Source organism: Vicugna pacos, chromosome 22 (assembly GCF_048564905.1).
Source record: "Vicugna pacos chromosome 22, VicPac4, whole genome shotgun sequence".
In the NCBI taxonomy this organism is placed as follows: Eukaryota; Metazoa; Chordata; class Mammalia; order Artiodactyla; family Camelidae; genus Vicugna; species Vicugna pacos.
This window is the reverse complement of record NC_133008.1, coordinates 32,114,902-32,133,482: the sequence shown is the minus strand read 5'-3', so window position 1 is coordinate 32,133,482 and position 18,581 is coordinate 32,114,902. Positions and strand designations below refer to the sequence as shown.

Below are 18,581 nucleotides of genomic sequence, written 5' to 3'. Positions count from 1 at the left end.
GGACCCGCGGAGGGCGTGCGGCGGAGCGGCGGCGCAGGGCGGGGGAGGAGGTAAACAAGATGGCGGCGGCGTGTCGGGCGCGGAAGGGGGAGGCGGCCGGGGGCGCCCGCGAGTGAGGCGGGGCGCGGCGGCAGCGGCAGCGGGTGCCGGCCGGCAGCGCGGCCGCCTTGCATGGGCTGGGCCCCCGCGCCGCCCCGCCTGCTCCACGCGCGCGGCGGCCGCGGCGGGGGACGCGCCGCCCGGGCCCCGGCGGCCTCGGAGACACCGGCCCGGGGCCTGTGGCCTGCGCCTCCTCGGCCGCCCGGAGCTCCGCGCGCCTCGAGGCCCGCGGCCGACGGCGTTCGGGTGGAGAGCGAGCGCGGGCTGCCGTTTGGAGCGGGGCGCCCGCCGGGCCCGCGCGGCCGCTCGGGAGCCCAGGCCGGTGTGCGGGCGCCCGGGCGGCGGCCGGCTCCGACGGGGTTTGCTCCTTGCGGCCGGCGGGTCCCGGGCAGCCCCGGCCCCCGACGCGCGCCTGGCGCTGGCGGGATCCGGCCCCGCCGGACGGAGGTGCCCCGCACGCTCTGGACACGCACCTGCCGGCGTCTTGGGCACCCGGGACGGCGGGGCTCGCGGGAGACGCCCCCGAGCGGTGCGCCAAGCCCCCAGCGAAGCTCGCTTGCCCAGCTCTGGGGGCCCCGGGGCCGGCCTGCGCGGGGCCCTGGGCGCGCGCCACGGCCCGCTGGTAATGGACGGCGTGGAGAAGACTCGGTCCGGCCGCGTCCGTGTTGGTTCGAGGGTCTGAAGTCCCTGGAGGATGACCTAGCACTTCCCAGACCCACCGGCCTCCCGAGGGCCCCCGTGGACGCGCCGTCCCTCCCCGAAGCTGCGAGGCCCGGTGGCCGCCAAACTTGGGACGCTGCGCACGCTCGGGTGCCCGGGCTCTGGACCAGGCGCGCCTCTTGAACTCACCTTCAGTACAATCGTTTCTTTTCCAAGAAGGGCTTTCTTTCTTTTTTTGTGACTTTGTTGACTTTTTTTTTGGGGGGGGAGGGAATTTTTTTGGAGGGGGCACAAAAAGAAGAACTGCTCACCGGGGGAATACACAAAGGGCATAAGGGACCGCCGGCAGGAGTCGGAAGCCTGGGGTCCAGGATGGATGTGGCGGACCCGCAGCAGCTGGGCATGTTTACAGAGGGCGAGCTGATGTCGGTGGGGATGGACACGTTTATTCACCGCATCGACTCTACCGAGGTCATCTACCAGCCCCGCCGCAAGCGGGCCAAACTCATCGGCAAGTACCTGATGGGGGACCTGCTGGGGGAGGGGTCGTACGGCAAGGTGAAGGAGGTGCTGGACTCGGAGACGCTGTGCAGGAGGGCTGTCAAAATCCTCAAGAAGAAAAAGTTGCGGAGGATCCCCAACGGGGAGGCCAATGTGAAAAAGTAAGTGTGGCTTCTTCCTGGGTTGGGGTGCGGCCAGCGGGTCGGCCCCTTCCTTCCTTCCCTTCCTCCCTCCTCCCTCCTCTTCTCCAGGCTTCCCTGGGGTCCTCCCTTTCCTTAACAACCTGAGCTGACTTGCCCGGGAGTCCAGGGCCACCCACTTCGGTACTTTGGTGAAGTTAGGCTGGCTTGTTGTGGCCAGTGTCCTGTACCTTTGGGCTCTTGGACGCCCAGCAGAGCCCGCCTCACCCTACCAGCTGTCTGTATAGAAGCCCCGCAAAACCCGCCAGCCTTTACTTGGCTCTGAGCACTGGGTTCAGAAACGGTCCTGCCTGCCGCCAGCGGGTTTCTGAGCAGTGTCCGGCTGTTACTAGGACCCGAGAAATGCGATTTGTTTATCCTGTTGAAGGGGAACTCTGTGGCTGCCAAAAATAATTGTTTGCAGCGGCTTATCAGTCAGCAGGGGGGAACTTCGCCCTTTCTCACTCGCCAGGGATGTGACACCAGACACGTCCGTGACTCGCAGGTCCGGTGACTCCTCGAGAAATGTACCGGCTTGTGTCCTGGCAAACTGTTTACACGGGTTTCTTCCGGTACCCGTCTGCCCGTAGGCATCGCAGGGGTGTTGGGGTCTGCCTGCTGGAGCCTCCTGAGGATGGTGGGGGCCTGCCTCCTTCCTTCTGCTGCTCTCGGGGTAGGGGGCCTCCTCCTTATCGCTGCTGCCCAGGGGGACCCGCCCTGCCCGGGCCCGCACTTCTCTCCCCACCACCAGCTTCCAGAAGGGGTTTATCTGATGAGCTAGGCAGCAGGACTGGCTGGTGACCTTGGACGATTGTGGAAGTTCTGCTCCCAGGTCCACTTTCACCTCCTGCTTTCCTGGCCCTGCCTGCTTGCTCGTGTTTTGACAGCGTGTGGCTGAGCTGAGTTTCCTTACTCAGGATGCGTGGGGTGCTGGGCTGTAGGAGCAGAGTGCTGCTGCCTGACTGGCTCCTGTTGGTGCCCGGCCCATGAGCACCTGGTGAAGGGCAAGGGCGGGGCCAGGCCAGCGGCCAGTTCTCCGTGTCTCTCACCTGTCAGGTGGGGGTGGGTCTGGGCCACCAGCCTCCTGGGGAGACTGCCTCTGAGTCAGATGGCTTCTAAGTCCCATTTTCTCTTTAAGCCAGAAGCATGTGGGGGTGATGTGACCTCGGCGGCTGCCGGTTTGCCACGGCTCTGGTTTGGGGGGTGGTGCGCTCCTGTGTCCTGGATGCTGCCCCCAAGGAGGGGCCTGTCCTCCTGGCTGTGCTTAGGCCTTGTCCCCAGGTCTGTCCAGAGAACGGGGTGATAGTATCTTACCGCCTGGCCCAGCCCTCCCGCCTGGAGCCAGCACAGGTCCACCTTGGCACTGTGTGGCAGCCTGGGCCCCAGCCTCTTGGGAGTAGCAGCCAGAGGGAAGTAGGGGTTCCCAGAGCACCCGTTGATCTGTCGGACTAGAGTCACCCAAGCCACCCTACTGGCCCTCCAAGGCCTTCAGGGAGTAGAAGCGGGATGGAGAGGTGTCAGGTGGGCGAGTGCCCCCCCAGGCATCCTGTATATGTGATAGAGTGCCCTGTACGCGCACATGTGCACGAAGGTCAAGTTAGAGGACGCTTATCGCCCAAAGGGTTTGCTTGAGCTCTGAGACCTGAGTGGAGGGTCATGCAGTGCTGGCCCCCAGTCCTGCTTTCCTGGAGGGTCAGCTGTGGCCCTGGCACCGTGGGGACACAGTGTCCGTCGGAAGAACCAGAGGGGAAGCAGGCCAGGGACGCAGTGTGGCTGGCGGTCCCCAGCTGGCCTGACAAGTAGTGTCAGGTGTCACAACGGCCGTGCCGGTGCCAGTCCACTCTCTCAGCCCTGGGTGGGTGTGCGGGACTCCGCCTCTCGGAGGCCCCCTCGGAGCAGAGGGCTGGCTTGGTGCTGTGCTGCCTGCCCGGCTTTGGTGTCTGTCATGAGAACCTGCAGGCAGGCAGGCAGCTCTGGACTAGAACCCACTACACCTTCTTCGCTGAGTGCTATGAGGGCCGTGCCCTTCCCTGAGGGGGCCTGTTCCCTGGTCCTGAGTCCCAGCACAGAGGTCTGGATAGGAGACCTTGGAGGGCGGTGGGTCTGCCCCATGGTGGGCTCTCCTGCCAGGGCCGGGTGTCCACTCCCAGGCCTGAGACCCAGGCTTCAGGGCCAGCCTTGCCGCCGGGCGGCTATGGGAAAAAAGGCTCCTTTGTCCTGGAGAGACTTAATAAACTGAACTCCAGACTCGTCTCTTGTGAAGCATCTGGAACTTTGCAGAGAAGCCTCACGAGTCCTCCAGCTCTAGCTGGGACGGGAAGCTTCTCCTTGAAGAATGGAGTTGGCGCAGAAGGAGGCCCCCCCGCGGCTCCCCCAAGACAGTGGTTGTGGGTCTGTGCTCGTCCCTGACCTGCTGGCAGAAGCTAACTCTTCCTTACTGTGACAGGGAAGTTCCAAAAAGCGCCCAGAAGTGAAAAAAGGGGCTGCTCACTGCCTTAGTACCGACCGTGTGCTGCGTTCCTTTTGAGCCCCTCTTAGGTGTGTCCTCTCTTCCTCTCTGGCCACTTTCGTGCAGGACAAACCCACCCCGAGTGTAGTCGTAAAGGAGAAGTCGGATTTGCTTGTGCTTCCCTAGATGGCGGGAGCAGGTGTCGGAGCAGGTGTCGGGCCGCACCCCTTGTGACACCACTGCCCGGGAGGACAGGTGGCAGAGGGGCTTCAGCTCTTTGGAGGGGTCATCGTCAGCTGCTGAGGGGTCTGTTTGCCCCAAGGCTGTGCTGCTTGGACCCTCACCCCCAGCCTACAGCTGCCTTTCTGGCTGCCTTTCTGTTGAGGGCAGGTGGGGTCTTGGTGATGGTCCTGTGGCTTTGGGATAGGTGTGTGCAGAGCCCCAGGGTGTGTGTGCGTCTGGGGAGCGGTGGGCCCAGTGGGGCAGCTCAGGCCTCGCGGCCTGCTTTCCCCATCCGTGACCCTGGTGCACCCGGGCCAGTCCCTTCCCTTTGCGTCCCTGCCCCTGTGGCCGAGCTAGGCCTCCCGTGGCGAGGCTGGACCACTCTGCAGTGACTGGTGGGCAGTGAGCAGTTGGGAAGCGGTTGGGATTTTAGCACATCAAGCAGCAGAGCTCTGGACTGGGCTGGCCCTCGTTCCCCTGCCTACCTCAGTATTGGAAAGGATTCTGCTGTTGGGCCGGTCAGCTGCCCGCCAGAGGGGAGGGATGTGGAAATGCAGCAGGAGCTTGGGGTTGGGGGCGTTGGAACACACAGCAGGCCAGGTCCCTGGCAGTGCCGGATGGGCGAGCAGGTGACGTGCCACCCTGAGCAGCTGTGCACACTGGGGAATGCTGGCTCCTCACCCGAGAGTGTCAAGAACCACAACCGAAGCTGCCTGGGTCCACCATGCATTGAATGGCGATTTGTTCTCATAAGTTTTACGGAAACAGAATTTACACGATGTAAGATTCGCACTAGTAGTGGGTAATTCAGTATCATTTAGTACTTTCATAGAGTGTGCAACCATCACCTCTATTTAGCTCCAGAAGATTCCATCACCCCAAAAAGAAACCCCGTCCCCATCAGCAGTCACCACCCCCAGACTCTCCTCCAGCCCCTGACAGCCAGGAGCCCCCTCTCTGTGTCTGTGGACTGGCCTGTTCTGGACGCCTCACATCCATGGACTCACACGCTGCGTGTCCTTCTGTGTCTGCTTCTCTCCCTGAGCACCGTGCTCTCAGGGTCCGTCCACGTGGCAGCGAGGGCCAGGGCTGCTCTCCTATTCACGGCTGAGTGATGTCCCTGTGTGTGGAGGGACGTGTGTGTATCCATCCCCTGTCAGTGGACATTGGGGGTGTTCCTACCTGACGCCTGTTAGGAGCTGTGCTGCCGGGAACTTGCGTGAACGAGTGCTTGTACTGAGCTGCACTTTGAGCAAATCTCCCCTTGTTTAATTCTCTCTCCGGGCCCGCCAAGGGCCCCTTGCCACATGATTAGAAGCACTGGCAGAGGGGTGAGGGGGTCTTGCCCTGTGTGTCCCTCTGCCAGGGGCGCCCACTCTCTGTGGCCCCAGCCGTGACCCGGGCTGGCCCTGGGACAGGTGGCTGGCCCCGTGTGCTGTGTTTTGGGCTGACGCTGGAGGCAGCTTCTCTCCATCCTCTAAGCTCCGACGGTCTGGGGACCCTCACTCTTCCATTTGTCTTCTGGTTAATCAAGGTGTCAGCCAAACAGTTGGTTCTGCTGGGGGAGCACCCTCAGGCATGTCCCTGGCAGCGCCGGGTGGGTGGGAGGGTGACGTACCGCCCTGAGCAGCTGTGCACACCGGACGGAAGGCGCTGCTTCCTCTTGTTCACTTCCTGCATCCTGGCCGAGCGCCTGGCTTTTCCTCTTTCTTTAAATACTGGTTTTCTTTTTTTTTTCCGGCCAGTGGTGTGACTTGTAAGAGACAGAAAACTTTGCGGAGGAGGTGATGGCAGCCCCCGTCCCCCCAGGGCACTGCAGTGAACGTTTCTGGGGCTCCGTAACCGGCTCCCAATGTGCATCTCCGAGCCGTCTGCTCGCGCACGTGTGGTTCCCACAGCCCTGTGTCAAGTTTGACATCGAAGCCACTTTCCGAGTACCAGTCATGGGACTTAGCATGTTTACCCAGGAAGCTCTGATCAGTTAGTTGAGCAAACAGATGGGCAGCCAGACGCACCCACAGCAGGTCAGCCTGGTTTGGCTGCAGAGCGGGGCCCTCTCTTTTGGAGCTCACCTTGCCGGCGTCAGGGTGGAAAGGCGGCTGCGTCTCCCTGGGACTTGGCTCTGACCTCTCCCGCAGAATTCAAGTGGTGGTTTTGCCCTAGAGACAGTTCGGCAGGAAGAGGCTTGGCCCAGCCAGCCCAGAAGGTAGTTCCAGGCCTGGAGTAAGTCAGAACACAGAGAGCAGAGCAGTCGGGAAGGACTGGGTGAGCTCCCAGGGCCTGTCAGTGTGCAGCGGGCCCCTGGTCCAGGAGCTGCCCCACAGTGTTGTTGGCAGCCTGCATCGGAGTTCAGGGCCTTATTTCCACACTCACGTGTCAGGCTGCTGCCCCATCCCCAAGGTGGCCACATGTCGGCTCAAGGTCTGAGCGCTCCTTGTCTCAACACTTGCGTCTTGGCTGCGATGAGAGAAGCTGTCGTGGTCTGTCTGGATGCAGAGGAGAGGGACTGGAGGAAGATTCCAGGGCTTAGAGGCTGGCTCGGACGGGTGATCTGAGCTGTCCTGAGCTAGGGTCTGTGCTAACTGTTCGTCACCCCACGTGCAGTTTCGGAAACTAGAGTTGGGGAGACATGGGGTCTGCGTGTGGGCAATCCTTCATCCCTGTGATGTGCTTCCCCTCTTGGGGCTGTACACCTGCCCCCCTCCGCCCCCAGGCGCCCACACAGCCGCCTCCCAGTCCTGGCCGCTGGCCCCATGCTGGCCAGGTGGCTCCACAGGTAAGTTGGCTGGCTGGGTGGGTGGCAGGTGCTGAGGAGTGGTCTCTGAGAGGAGCCGGCTCTGCACGCACAGCAGGCAGCAGGTGGCAGGGACCTCGTGGCAACTGGCGTATGCACCGCTGGCTGAGTATGGCCTGTCAGGGGCAGCTGGGGTCTGATAGTGCGTCCCATTGCTGTCTCCTGCTGCCACACGTCTGTTGGATAAAAGTGCGGTGGGACTCGCCGGTGGGTAGAGGGCCCCTGAGTCAGGGCTGAGCTCTGGCCAGGGGAGCTGGCAGCCAGTGGGGCCAGGAGTCAGAGCTCTGGGGTGATCCAGGTGGTGGGATGCAGGGAGGAGGAAGGAGGACTGCCGCACAGGGCTGCTCCCAGGCAGTGGTGGGGAGGCCCTGGGCGTCTGGTTGCCCGAGCCCCACAGATGGGCCTGGTGAGGTCCGTCGCGGAGCAGGTGGGATCTGGAGGCCAGCGCCTGGACTGTTCTGGGAGGACCTGCCAGAGGTCGGGAGGGGGCTCACAGGCAAGAGGAGCAGCTGGACGGGTGCTCCCCAGCCAGGACCGTCCCGATCCCCGGGATGCATCCTGCGATCTTGCCCCAGGGACACCTGGCAAGGTCTGAGGACATTGGTGGTCAAATAGTCCCGTGTCACAGGGCTGAGGTGGGGTTACCATGTGTTAATTATTCACGGGAGAATTGAGTGTGGGTCCTGCTCACACTAGATACCAGGCTAAACCCCCAGTGGTCAGCTGGTGCAAACCGGGGCGCCCCCCGTGGCTGTAAGTTGCTGCCTCTCCCTCCACTTCATCTTGTGTGTTTAACGTGTGTAGCGCCCCAGGCCCTCCAAGGTCAGGTGGTAAGGGGTAACCATGGAAGGACAGGGCAACGACGGCTCGGTTCCTGCTGCTCCCGTGCCCGCAGACCCTCTGGCAGAGTGGGGCAGGGCAGCCCGCAGGTGGGGGACGGACACACACACACACATACACACACACACACACACACACACAGAGTTTCCAGGCGCCCTCCCCTCAGAGGCTGTCTGAGTGCCGAGGTGGGGAATCCGCATGGCAGCAGCCTCGGAGGCTCCTGGCTTTGCAGCCCCTGGAGGACTGACACTTATGAGGATGCAAGGTGTTATGGCATGGGATCCACGCCTGGCCGCTGTCAGGATGGGCTTCCTGGAGTAGGTGACCTTTTTGTGGAACCTGGACAGTGGGAGGGAGGGACCCAAGTTTCTGACAGGATTGGGGGCCCCTTACCTTCCTGGCTGTTCTGATGTCTCATGCTTCCTGGTGAGGACTTTTGAAGTCTTCATTGAGATACTATTCGGATGTCATGCAATTTGGTGCCGTTTAGAATCTTCATAGAGGTGTGCCACCATTACCTCTAGTTCCAGAACACTCTGTCACCCCAAGAAGAAACCTTGTCCCCATTAGCAGTCACCTCCTCATCCACCACACCCCCTCCCAGCCCCTGACAGCCAGGAGCCCCCTCCCTGTGTCTGCCGCCTGGCCTGTTCTGGATGTTTCACATCCATGGAGTCACAACACACACTGTGTGTCCTTCTGTGTCTGCTTCTCTCACTAAGCATTGTGCTCTCAGGGTCCATCCACATGGGAGCAGGTGTCAGGGCTGCTCTCCTTTGTGTGGCCGAGTGATAATTCCTGCATGTGGAGGGACAGTTGCGTTGTTTCCACTTTGGGGCTTTGGTGGGTCGTGCTGCCGTGAGCACGCGCGTGCAGGGCTCTGTAAGCAGTTCTCCTGGGTGAGCACCTTGAGTGGAATTGCTGGGTCAGTTGGTGGACCATTCAACCTTCTGAGGCACTGCTGAGCATTCCCCACATCTGGGCTGTCAGGGCCCATCCTGCTCAGGCCCCGTGGGGAGAGAGGCAGCGTCAGGAGGCCATCTGCAGAGCGGGCAGTGCTGGGCCCTGCCCTGGTCCGCTCTGGCAGGGTGCGGGGAGAGGAAGGAGGTCCTGTCCTCATGGAGACACCCTAGCAGTGGCGTGGGGCTGGGGCTTCAGTCCCAGAGGGAGACCCTGAGGGGATGCCAAGGGCAAGCTGAGCCGTCCCTGGGCTGTGGTCACGCCAGCTCCCACGCACGGGGGTGCCGATGCCCTGCCATCCCGCTGTCCCTGATCCGCCGTCACCATGTCTTCAGAAAGCAGGACTGTTGGTCTTCAGTTCAAAAGCTGGAAGGCGCCCTGCTGGGTGGCTGTGCCTGGGTGTCTGTGGGAGCCTGGCCTGCTTGGAGCCCTGCCCACTGCTGCCTCGAGTGGGCGCCCTCCCCTCGCCCAGCAGAGGGGGCCGGTGGGCTGGCTGATGCCTCTGTCCTCTCTCTTCAGGGAGATCCAGCTCCTGCGGAGGCTGCGGCATAAGAACGTCATCCAGCTGGTGGACGTGTTGTACAACGAAGAGAAGCAGAAGATATATCCTTCCTGCTTGGGGCCGGGGCTCGGAGCTGGGCTCAGGACAGGCTAGGGTGGTGTGGGGCCGGGGCCGTCCCCCGGCTGCAGACTGGAGTCCTGGCTTCATCTGGGTGCGCACAGGCCCCGTGCCCCGCCTGTGTTTAGGGGCCTCCTGTTGGGAGCTTTCCCTCCCTCTGGCCCTGGGGCCTCACCTTGCCCAGTGGCTGCCCTGGAAGGCACAGTGGGTGACATGGGAAGTGTGTCACTATATAAGTGTCACGCCCCGAGTGTACTGGGCCATGGCTCCGGCCAGGGGGCCAATGTTTTTCCACAAATGTGCCTGTCACTGGCTCGCTGCACAGAGTGAGGGGTTCCCAGCACATGGCTCCTCTCCATCTGCATCTCAAGGCTGCCCCCCTAGGGTGGAGATACCACCGGGGCTGTGGCCTGACCCAGGGCTCCCTGTGCCCGCCTCCTTCTCTCCCACTGGCCTGGGACAGGCGGCCACTCCCAGTCTGGCCTGGCCTGGCCACACTTGGCCTCCACGCCACTTCCCGGGCCTTCTTACTAATGTCCCCATGTGCCCCTTGCTCCCTTAGGAGCTGGGGTGGGGCTTGAGCTCCTTCTTGGGGTGCTGAACCACCAGAGGGGGCTTCTTGCAGGGCTGGTATGCCGGGGCCTGAGCCCAGGGGATGCAGCCACAGACTCCACGGATGGGCCCTGCAGGGTCCTTGGAGGGGCAGGGACCCCGGTGGTCCCTCAGGGTGCTCGGCTCACCCTCATTAGTGCGGTGTCTGTCTCCCCTGGCGCCTGTCAGTTCCCTGGGGATGGGACCTGTCTGGGGCAGGTCTTGGCCAAGCTGTGTTTTCCTTAGCGACACACGTATATGGTGATGGAGTACTGTGTGTGTGGCATGCAAGAGATGCTGGACAGTGTGCCTGAGAAGCGCTTCCCCGTGAGCCAGGCCCACGGGTGAGTGCACGGCTCGCTCCCGGGCCCAGGGCTTTAAGGGGTAGTCCCTTGTTCAGACAGCTTATTTTGATTGTCAGTGAAATGAAAGTTCAGATTTGTTTAAAACTCAAGGCTTTGGAGACCTGGTTTGTGGGACCGCAGCCCGACAGCTGGCTCCTGGGCACCTTCCTGCTCCGGTGTGCCCACTGCCTAAGGCTCTTCTGGGGTCTTCTGGTCCTTAGGTAGCTCCTGATGGTGGTCTGCTCTGTCCCCAGCTGGCAGGTCCTCTGGGGAGTTGCCCCCCAACCCCTAGTTGCTGCAAGACCAGGCAGCGTGCAGCGTGAAGGGAAGGGGGTTGGTACGCTGACCTGGGTCCCTAGCCCCAGCGGAGAGTCCAGGGCAGCTGGGGGCCGGGGAGCCTGCCTCTGCTTCCCTGATAGGCCGCCTCTCTGTCGTCTGTCTGTTTGCCCGGCCTCGGTGGTTCCTGGGCTGTGGCCTCCCATCTTTGGTCCCGCAGAGTCACTCCATGCGGTTGCTGAGGGGTCCTGAGGGGAGGGGCCGGCCCGGTGGCGGGCGGTCACGGAGGCCTCCCTGCAGGTACTTCTGCCAGCTGGTGGACGGCCTGGAGTACCTGCATAGCCAGGGCATCGTGCACAAGGACATTAAGCCCGGCAACCTGCTGCTCACCACCGGCGGCACGCTCAAGATCTCCGACCTGGGCGTGGCTGAGGTAGGTGCCCCCCGCGACCTGGGGCTGGGGCGCGGCCCCGGAGTCCCTCCCTGAGGCCCATCTGGCCCTGCCGCAGGCCCTGCACCCGTTTGCCGAGGATGACACGTGCCGGACAAGCCAGGGCTCCCCCGCGTTCCAGCCGCCTGAGATTGCCAATGGCTTGGACACCTTCTCGGGCTTCAAGGTGGACATCTGGTCGGCTGGGGTCACGCTGTAAGTGCCCCTGGCCCCGGCCCCGAGCACCCTGTTGGAGCTCCAGGCTTTCATCGCCTGCCCCTCCTGGTGGGTCCCTCAGATGCCGCTGCTCCCCACCAGCTCTCAGGGGGTGCACTCAGGGCCCGGCCCCCCGCACTCGGCTCCTGTGGGTCTCCATCCTCGCTCGTTCACACCCTGGCCACAGTTGTTGTTGGGGAGAGTGTTTCTGTGCTGAGAATTCTCAAATACGTCAGGAGCGATCCTTGGTGCACCACTGTGCACCCCCACCCAGACCTCCATGTGGTCCGGCTGTCCCTCCGTCGGGGCATGTCCAGGTAGCCAGCACTGAGTGGGCCTTTGTTCTCGGGAACCTCCTTCATGCCGGAGGTGAGCTGGGCTGCAGCCCGGTGCAGGCCAGCACAGGAGCGGGTGCTTGCGCTCCCGAAACATGACTGGCGCACGTGCGAGCCACACTGTTCTAGTGTACGAGCCAGCGGTTTTCCATATCTTCCGAGTTGTGAGCCACTGCCATCCAGTCCAGAACATTCCCGCCACCGAGCATGGGTCCCTGTAGGGGAGGCTGGCTCCCGGCCAGGGCTGCAAGAGGAGTCCTCCTGACTGGCTCTGTCCTGCCGGGGCACAGCTACAACATCACGACAGGCCTGTACCCGTTCGAGGGGGACAACATCTACAAGCTGTTTGAGAACATCGGGAAAGGGGACTACACGATTCCCGGCGACTGCGGCCCCCCACTCTCGGACCTGCTGAAAGGTGAGGCGCTCGAAATGGGGGGCAGGCTATGGGGGTGCCAGTGGGGCTGGGGGGGGTCCTGGGGGTTTTCTCCGGACCACCCACCTCCTGAGAGCGGGGCCTCCTCTGTGTAGACACCACACCCCATGCTATGGATGTGAGTGCAGGGCCAAGTCGGGCATGGAGTGGAGTGGAGTGGGGTGGGGACTCTGGGAGGGGCTCACTGGCTCCCTTGGACTCTATCGCCTGCTTTGGGTCTTTGTTCCACCTTGTTCTGATCCCTCTGCACCTGCGAGGAAATAGCCGTGACCCCAGTCAGCGGGGGTCTCCTGCAGGACCTCCTCCTGCTGCGTTTCCCAGGCTGCACAGCAGGTGGCGCTGTGTGTGCAGCCCGGAGGCCACGGCCAGGTGTGCTGGGTGGGAGGCACACGGGCCCCCTGGGGTCTGGCAGCTGTTAGGTGGTACAGGTTATGGTGACACTGCACACCTGGGGTATTGCCCTGGCCTGTGACTGGTGTCAGCACCCTGTCGCCCCAGGTCCTTCTGTCCACGGTCACCACGCTGTTAACTGGCCTCACGCTCAGCTTTGCCGGATGCTTGGTCAGTACCCAGACTCCGTGTGGCGTACTGCTCGAGGGAGTAGGTTCACAGTCCTGAGTCCCACTGGCTCTTAGGTTTGTTGATTAGGGTGCATTGAAGCTGAAGGTGGACAGCCACGTTCAAGTGCTCTCCGGCTCATGCAGCCCAGCCCCTCCTGCCCTGTCCGGGCCTCACTGGCAACTGCCCGGGTGCTGGGCACGCCGCCCGGGCGGGTATTCTTGGAGCGTGGGAAGGGCCAGCAGGCGGGAAGCATCGCGGCACCGACTCCTCTGAGCTGTGTGCAGCCCAGCCTCCTCCCCACCTCGAGACCTCCTGGAACACTCTGGGGCTGCCCGTCCTCAGGTGTGCCCAGGCTGTGGCCCCAGCCTCCTCCTTCGAGGGCTTCCCATGCCCTGCGGTCTCAGCTCTGCTGAGAGCCGTTGTAGATGGTGAGCCATGGGTTGGGCTCGCCTTCCCTCAGCAGGTGCTGGTGGGGGGCGTCGTCTCTAAGTGAAGCTTTCCTTGCTTGAGTGATGACGGTCTGTTGCCTCCCTTACTCCTGCCAGTGCTGGAAACAGCACCAAGTCAGGCGGTGAGGCCGCAGGAGGTCTGTGTCCTGTCCCCTCCTCACTTCCTTTGCCGGGGCCCCAGGGCTGCCTCCCTTCGAGTCTCTGGGACACTGCCCTGGCCCTGAGTCCCACGAGTCAGAGTTGGCGGGGCCCTGCACCCCCCACCCCTACAGTGAGGCCACAACTCGCGACCCTGCTCCTCTCCCACACTGAGACTCTCGGCCCTCTGAGCCCCAGCTCCCGAAGCTGCTGCATGTTTCCTGAGAACAGAGCCACCCCTAGCGGGGTGCCATTCAAGGCCTGGCCCCCTCCATCCCTCCTCTGCGTCATGCTGTGTTCTCTCGCAGAAGAGGGGCCAAGGCCACGAGGAGCCCGGCCTTGAGCGGGAGCTGTGGGCTCTGGGGTCCTGCTCCCTGAGGGTGGTGTTGCCGCCCTTAATGGGGTCACCGCCTGGGGCCAGCCCAGTGCAACCCGCGGGTCGGTCCTGCCCCTCCTGAGGGTCCTGGTGGGGGACCTGCCCCCAGGTGCTGAGCAAAAGGCCCATGCACAAATATCCACGGTGTGTCACCCTCGGGGCCTCCAGTTCCCCCCTGCCGTCTCCAGGGCTTTGGGGTCCTGGCTAGAGCTGGGTGGGTCCCAGTGCTTTGTCTGCCTGGGGCATGTGGGCCAGCGGCAGGTTCAGGGTCCCACATCCCAGCCTGCTCTGGGGTTGGGGTGAGAAGCAGTCTCAGTCTTTGCAGGTTCTGCTGGGGAGTCTGGTGCGTCGAGATGGGGGCCCCGGCTGCATCTGCCCCGCTCAGTGAGGCTCGGCGTCTTTGTGCCCATGCCAGCTGCCCATCTGGCGGAGGCCAGGCCAGGGAGGTGGGCCGCCTCAGTGCTGCGCTCCGTCACTGCCCACACACAGCGTCCCCTCCCCTGTCCAGGCACCCTTGCATGTCCCCACTCTCCCAGGCTGAGCCGGGGCAGGGCTGGGCCTCTGCCTGGGGCTGACCCCCACACCCACTGCTGATCTCCCTGGCAGGGATGCTGGAATACGAGCCGGCCAAGAGGTTTTCCATACAGCAGATCAGGCAGCACAGGTGAGCGCCCTGCAGGGCCAGCTTGTTGCTGGCGCCGCTGCTACTTGGGGTCTGCCTGTGGGAACTCCCACTAGGGCCAGGGAGGGGCATGTCTTTGCCTGCTCGGTTTCTCCAGCCTGCCTGCCCCCTCCCGTGTGGTTTTCTGCGCTGGGAGTTGGGGGTGGGCCTGCATGGGCAGCTAGGTGAGTCCCAGGCCATCCTGACGCGCCGGCCTCTGCAGCTGGTTCCGGAAGAAGCACCCGCCGGCTGAGGAGCTGGTGCCCATCCCGCCGAGCGCAGACTGCAAGGACCGGTGGCGTGGCATGACGGTGGTGCCATACCTGGAGGACCTGCACGGCTGTGCCGACGACGTGGACGAGGAGCTCCTCGACATTGAGGACGACATCATCTACACTCAGGACTTCACGGTGCCCGGTGAGTTGGGCGGTGCTGCGACTTCGAGGCCTGGCCTTGAGTCCCTCCAGCCACGCCAGCGCCGAACTGACGTTTCCCTGACCTTGGCCCTTTCCCTGAAGGGGCTGCTGAGGGCGCATCGAAGCCAAGGGGCAGAGACCGCCGCCTGGGTGCCCTTCCACAGCTTGGGCGTGTGCCCTGTGTCCAGCGCACAATGAGAGTTGGGGGAGGCCCCTCCCATGGCCCTGAGGGTCCAGTGGCCCTCCTGGCGCAGGGCCACCCTCCTGATGCGCCGCCTTCTTCCCCAGGTGGCGAGGCGGCATCTGAGGCAGGGCTTAGAGAGAGAGGCCCACGGAAGAGCCAGTGCTCAGAACTTTCTGGAGAGGAGGCGGAGGCCAGGGCCACTGCGGAGCTCCTGGCGGGGCCGGGGACTTAGCATGGCACTGCCGCACCCCTGCGGGCCCTCGCTGACCTTGTCTGGGTCTGAGGGAGGCTGGGCCGCTGCCCACCCCACAGCATCCCGGTTCTGTGCTGGCCTGGGGCTGGCTCCACAGGCTCCTGGCATAAAGGTCTGCCCCGCTGAGTGTGTGCGGCTCGTGCTTGCCTCTTGCGGCTCACCAGCCAGGTCCTAGGCTTCTACTGTAGCAAGTGCCTGTGAGCAGGGCCGCTGCAGGGCCCAGGGCTTCCAGGGAGCGGGCCCTGGGCGGGTCTGGTGTCCTGCTCTCCTGGTGTCAGGCTCGTGTCTCTGGTGCCTGTGGCAGCCAGCGGCGGGGTCAGCCTGGAGCTTGTGCCTCTCTGGCTTGGGCTCAGCCATATCCCTGTTGGGGTCCTAGGGTCTGGAGCTCTGGGATGTGGTGTGTGTGGTGCCCCTGGCCCTGGGACCCTGGCCACAGTTGAGTCCTGGGTCTGAGGCCTCCTGGAGCCTCAGTCCACTCCACAGAACAGGAACCAGGTGTCATGCCTCTCAGAGACACGTGGGCCCACCGCGGGTGCCTGGGTGTGGCCTGCCAGGCCCCCAGAGCCTTGCCAGGCACTGACTGTCCCTCCAGGCCTATGCCGGAGGCCGGGTGCTGCTTTTCCCGGTGGTGGGGGAAGCTCGTCCAAGAGTGCTTCTCTGGGCCCAATCGGGTCCCTGGCCCAGGGGTGTCCCCCATGCCAGACATGGGACATCTGGCCCCGAGGTCAGGCCGCTGCCTCTCTCTGACCTACTCGCCGGTCAGCAGCTGGCTGTCCACTGCTCAGACCCCTCTCACTCCCGCCCTGGTCCTACTCAGACTTCCCGCTGCTTGCCTTGACCTCCTGGGCTGTCCCTGGTCCTGCCGCCCACCTCAGAGCTGGGTGTGGGCCTGCTGCTGGTGTTGGTTGGTCTGGGCCAGTGGGGGGATCACATGCCCACCAGCCGTCCTCTACCTAGAGTCACTGCACTGGGGGCTGGGCTTTGGGTGATCTGTGCACGGCCCCTCCCTGCTGGAGCAGGTGCCTGACACCCCTGGTGCCCAGAATTCTGACTTGAGATGCCTCTCGTGTATAGGTGGGTGGGCTCCTGGCAAGTTTGGCGGCTACCGAGTAGGGAGTAGGCAGTGGACGCTGTTGGAGATGGGGCTCTCATGGGGAGGAGAGGGGCTCGAGGCAGTGGAGGGCGGTTTCCTGCCGATGTCCGCAGGAGGAGGGTGGCTGAGCGCACAGCGCCCTCCATCCCCCACGGCTCGGCGGGAGCTCAAAATGCGGGGCGAAATGTGGGGTGTGCAGCCCAGGCCAATGGCCCTGCGGGATGCCTGTGAGGGCTGGCGGCCTGCAGAGAGGATGGGTGGAGTGCATGGGCCCTATGCCAATCCCTCTGTTGGTGCCCAGCGTGGAGAGCCGAGGTGGGCCTTTGTGGGAGAGACATAGGGTCTCCTCAGAGGCTGGCGAGGTCTGACTGTCACACAGGTGAGAACCCAGGCTTGAGCCCCGGGCCCCTGGTCCTTCACTGTGTTCCCACAGCAGAGGGCGAGCAGGGCAGCCCAGGCCCACCTGAGTGCAGACGCCCCATCTCACATCTGAACAAGCAGGTGAGCGTGGGCTGGGCCCCCACCCCGGCTGACCAGCTCCCCTCTCCCTGGATTAGGGCTCCAGGCAGACCCTGGGCAGGTCAGGTAGGCCAGGTGGTAGAGGAACCCGGGCCCCACTGGCTGCAGGTAATGACCTGGGCCTGGGCAGGTGGGGGCCCTAGAGGTGTGTTGGTCTTGGACCCGCAACCAGCACACACTTGCTCTCTCCCTCCTAGGACAGGTCCCGGACGAGACCAGTCAGAGCGGACAGAGCAGGGGCTTGCCCAAGGCCTTGTGTGTGAATGGCACAGAATCAGCCCAGCTGAGCACCAAATCCAGGGTGGAGCGCCGGGCTAGTGCCACCTCCAACCCCGCCCGCAAGGCCTGCTCGGCCAGCAGCAAGATCCGCCGGCTCTCGGCCTGCAAGCAGCAGTGAGGATGCTGCCCACAGGTGGGACACGGTGGGGACCAGCAGAGTGGGTGGGGGGAAGGTTGTGGGCACTGCCAGTGCCTGACCACAGCCAGCCCTGCCCTTCGCAGCCGTCACTCTGTGCTTACTGCCACTGGGGTCTGGGTTGGAGGTGGAGGGAGGGCACTTTCAGCAGGACACTGGCCGCTCACTTGGGGGAGGGCCCCTCAACCCAAGGGGCTCATCCCTCCTCCAGCCCAGGCTGCTCCTGGTGTTTGGTGAGGGAGGGTGGGAGGCTGGGAGGGCCGGGAGGGGCTGTGGTCTGGTTGAGGCTGTAGTCTTGGTTGCTGCCTGGTCCCCTCTCTGCTTCCTCCTCCCACCCCTGACTGCCCCAGAGGCAGTGGGAGCTTCAGGTCATAGACCTTGCCCAGCCACATCCCCTCTTCTGGGAGCTGCCCCTGAAAGGGCCCCCAAAGAGCTTATCTGCCAGCATCAGGATCAGCCAGGGGGAGTAGAAACTGCTTTGGAGGGAGTGGTGTCAGGGCAGTGCTTGCTCCTGCCAGGCAGGGAGGGCCCTCAAGGCAGCACAGCCCTCCCTGGGCTCCTGAGGCGTCTGACAGCACCGTGTGACCCAGCCTCAGTCTCCCCAGCCTACATAGGGGGCCCAGGGGCAGCAGAGCGTGTGTGTTGGCTCAGAAGTGACCCACCTTCTGTCCTGGTCTCAGCTCATCTCCGGGAGCCCCTGCCAGGTCCTCAGTCTTCCCGCCAAGTGCTGGCCTGCTGCCCACCACCCAGGAAGGCCACCACCGGGCCCTTCATGCTGACTGCCCCTCCGGAAGCTGGGGGGGCCTGGAGGGATGTGGCTGGGGGACAGCAGGGACTGGGGTCTGGCCTTCCCGTGATGGCCAGTGGACATGACCTCCTGCTGACTGCAATCCTGTGCTGAGCCCCTTCCCCCAGCCAGGGGAGGAGGGAGAGGGCCCGATGTGGCCCGAGCCAGCCTTCGCCATGCACTTTATGTTGAGACTACTGGTTCTCGCCTGCCCCAACTCCTTTTTACTCTGCCACTCGTTAGCGCCTCCCACACCTGGTGACGCGTTCAAACCAACCAGAGCCGCAGCGGGACGGGCATCACGAGCAGGCCTCTCCACCCAGGTGCATGCCCAGCGCCCAAGGGAGCTAGGCGGCTGCCTTGTTTTTGTTGTTTGGTTGGTTTCTTTCTTTTTTAAAAAAAAAAGAAAAAATAAAACAGGTGGATTTGAGCTGTGGTTGTGAGGGGTGTTTGGGAATTGTGGGAGGCAGGACGTGCTATAAGGTGGGGAATCTGAGTCTGAGCCGGGGGCTGTTCTGGGACCCCAGTGTGTGGGGCTGGCTGGCGTCTGCTGATCTTGCTGGTGGTGTCTCGTGGGGATCTGGGTCTCCCAGGCGTGTCTGCCTTTTGCCGTCTGGATCTCTGCTCTCAGTGGTGACTCGGCCTCCCCAAATCACAACAGGCCAGCCTTTGCTCAGCCCAGGGCCCATGGCTCCACAGTGCAGTGTTCAGGGGTGCCCTGACCCCCTTCCCTCCAAGGCCTCTGTGCTCCTGGGTCCCCGGAGAAAACCCAGAGCAA

General features: G+C 63.6%; 1 protein-coding gene across 5 annotated transcripts; it reads left to right on the top strand.

Annotated features, from left to right (window-relative positions):
- The first annotated feature begins 24 nt into the window (after nt 1-24).
- Nucleotides 25-18,233, top strand: STK11 (serine/threonine kinase 11). Of its 5 annotated transcripts, XM_072948118.1 has the most exons (11): nt 25-1,421; nt 9,224-9,307; nt 10,169-10,258; nt 10,835-10,967; nt 11,044-11,180; nt 11,806-11,933; nt 12,450-12,512; nt 14,082-14,139; nt 14,360-14,553; nt 16,799-17,013; nt 17,697-18,233. In XM_072948118.1, the coding sequence occupies exons 1-10, from the start codon at nt 1,132-1,134 to the stop codon at nt 16,996-16,998; spliced, it is 1,377 nt and encodes a 458-aa protein (XP_072804219.1). In that variant the 5' UTR covers nt 25-1,131; the 3' UTR covers nt 16,999-17,013; nt 17,697-18,233. The 5 variants fall into 5 exon arrangements, with proteins under 5 accessions (XP_072804219.1, XP_006206496.1, XP_072804220.1 ...); XM_006206434.4 differs by lacking the exon at nt 12,450-12,512; XM_072948119.1 differs by lacking the exons at nt 16,799-17,013; nt 17,697-18,233 and adding an exon at nt 14,841-15,115.
- The last annotated feature ends 348 nt before the right edge of the window (nt 18,234-18,581 follow it).

What these genes read in the sequence shown, in the direction of transcription:
- STK11 (XM_072948118.1), top strand. Translation starts at nt 1,132, where the DNA reads ATGGATGTGGCGGACCCGCAGCAGCTGGGCATGTTTACAGAGGGCGAG. An exon ending in CCCGTGAGCCAGGCCCACGG is followed by an intron (nt 10,259 to 10,834) that starts GTGAGTGCACGG and finishes GCCTCCCTGCAG; the next exon opens with GTACTTCTGCCAGCTGGTGG. An exon ending in CAGCAGATCAGGCAGCACAG is followed by an intron (nt 14,140 to 14,359) that starts GTGAGCGCCCTG and finishes CGGCCTCTGCAG; the next exon opens with CTGGTTCCGGAAGAAGCACC.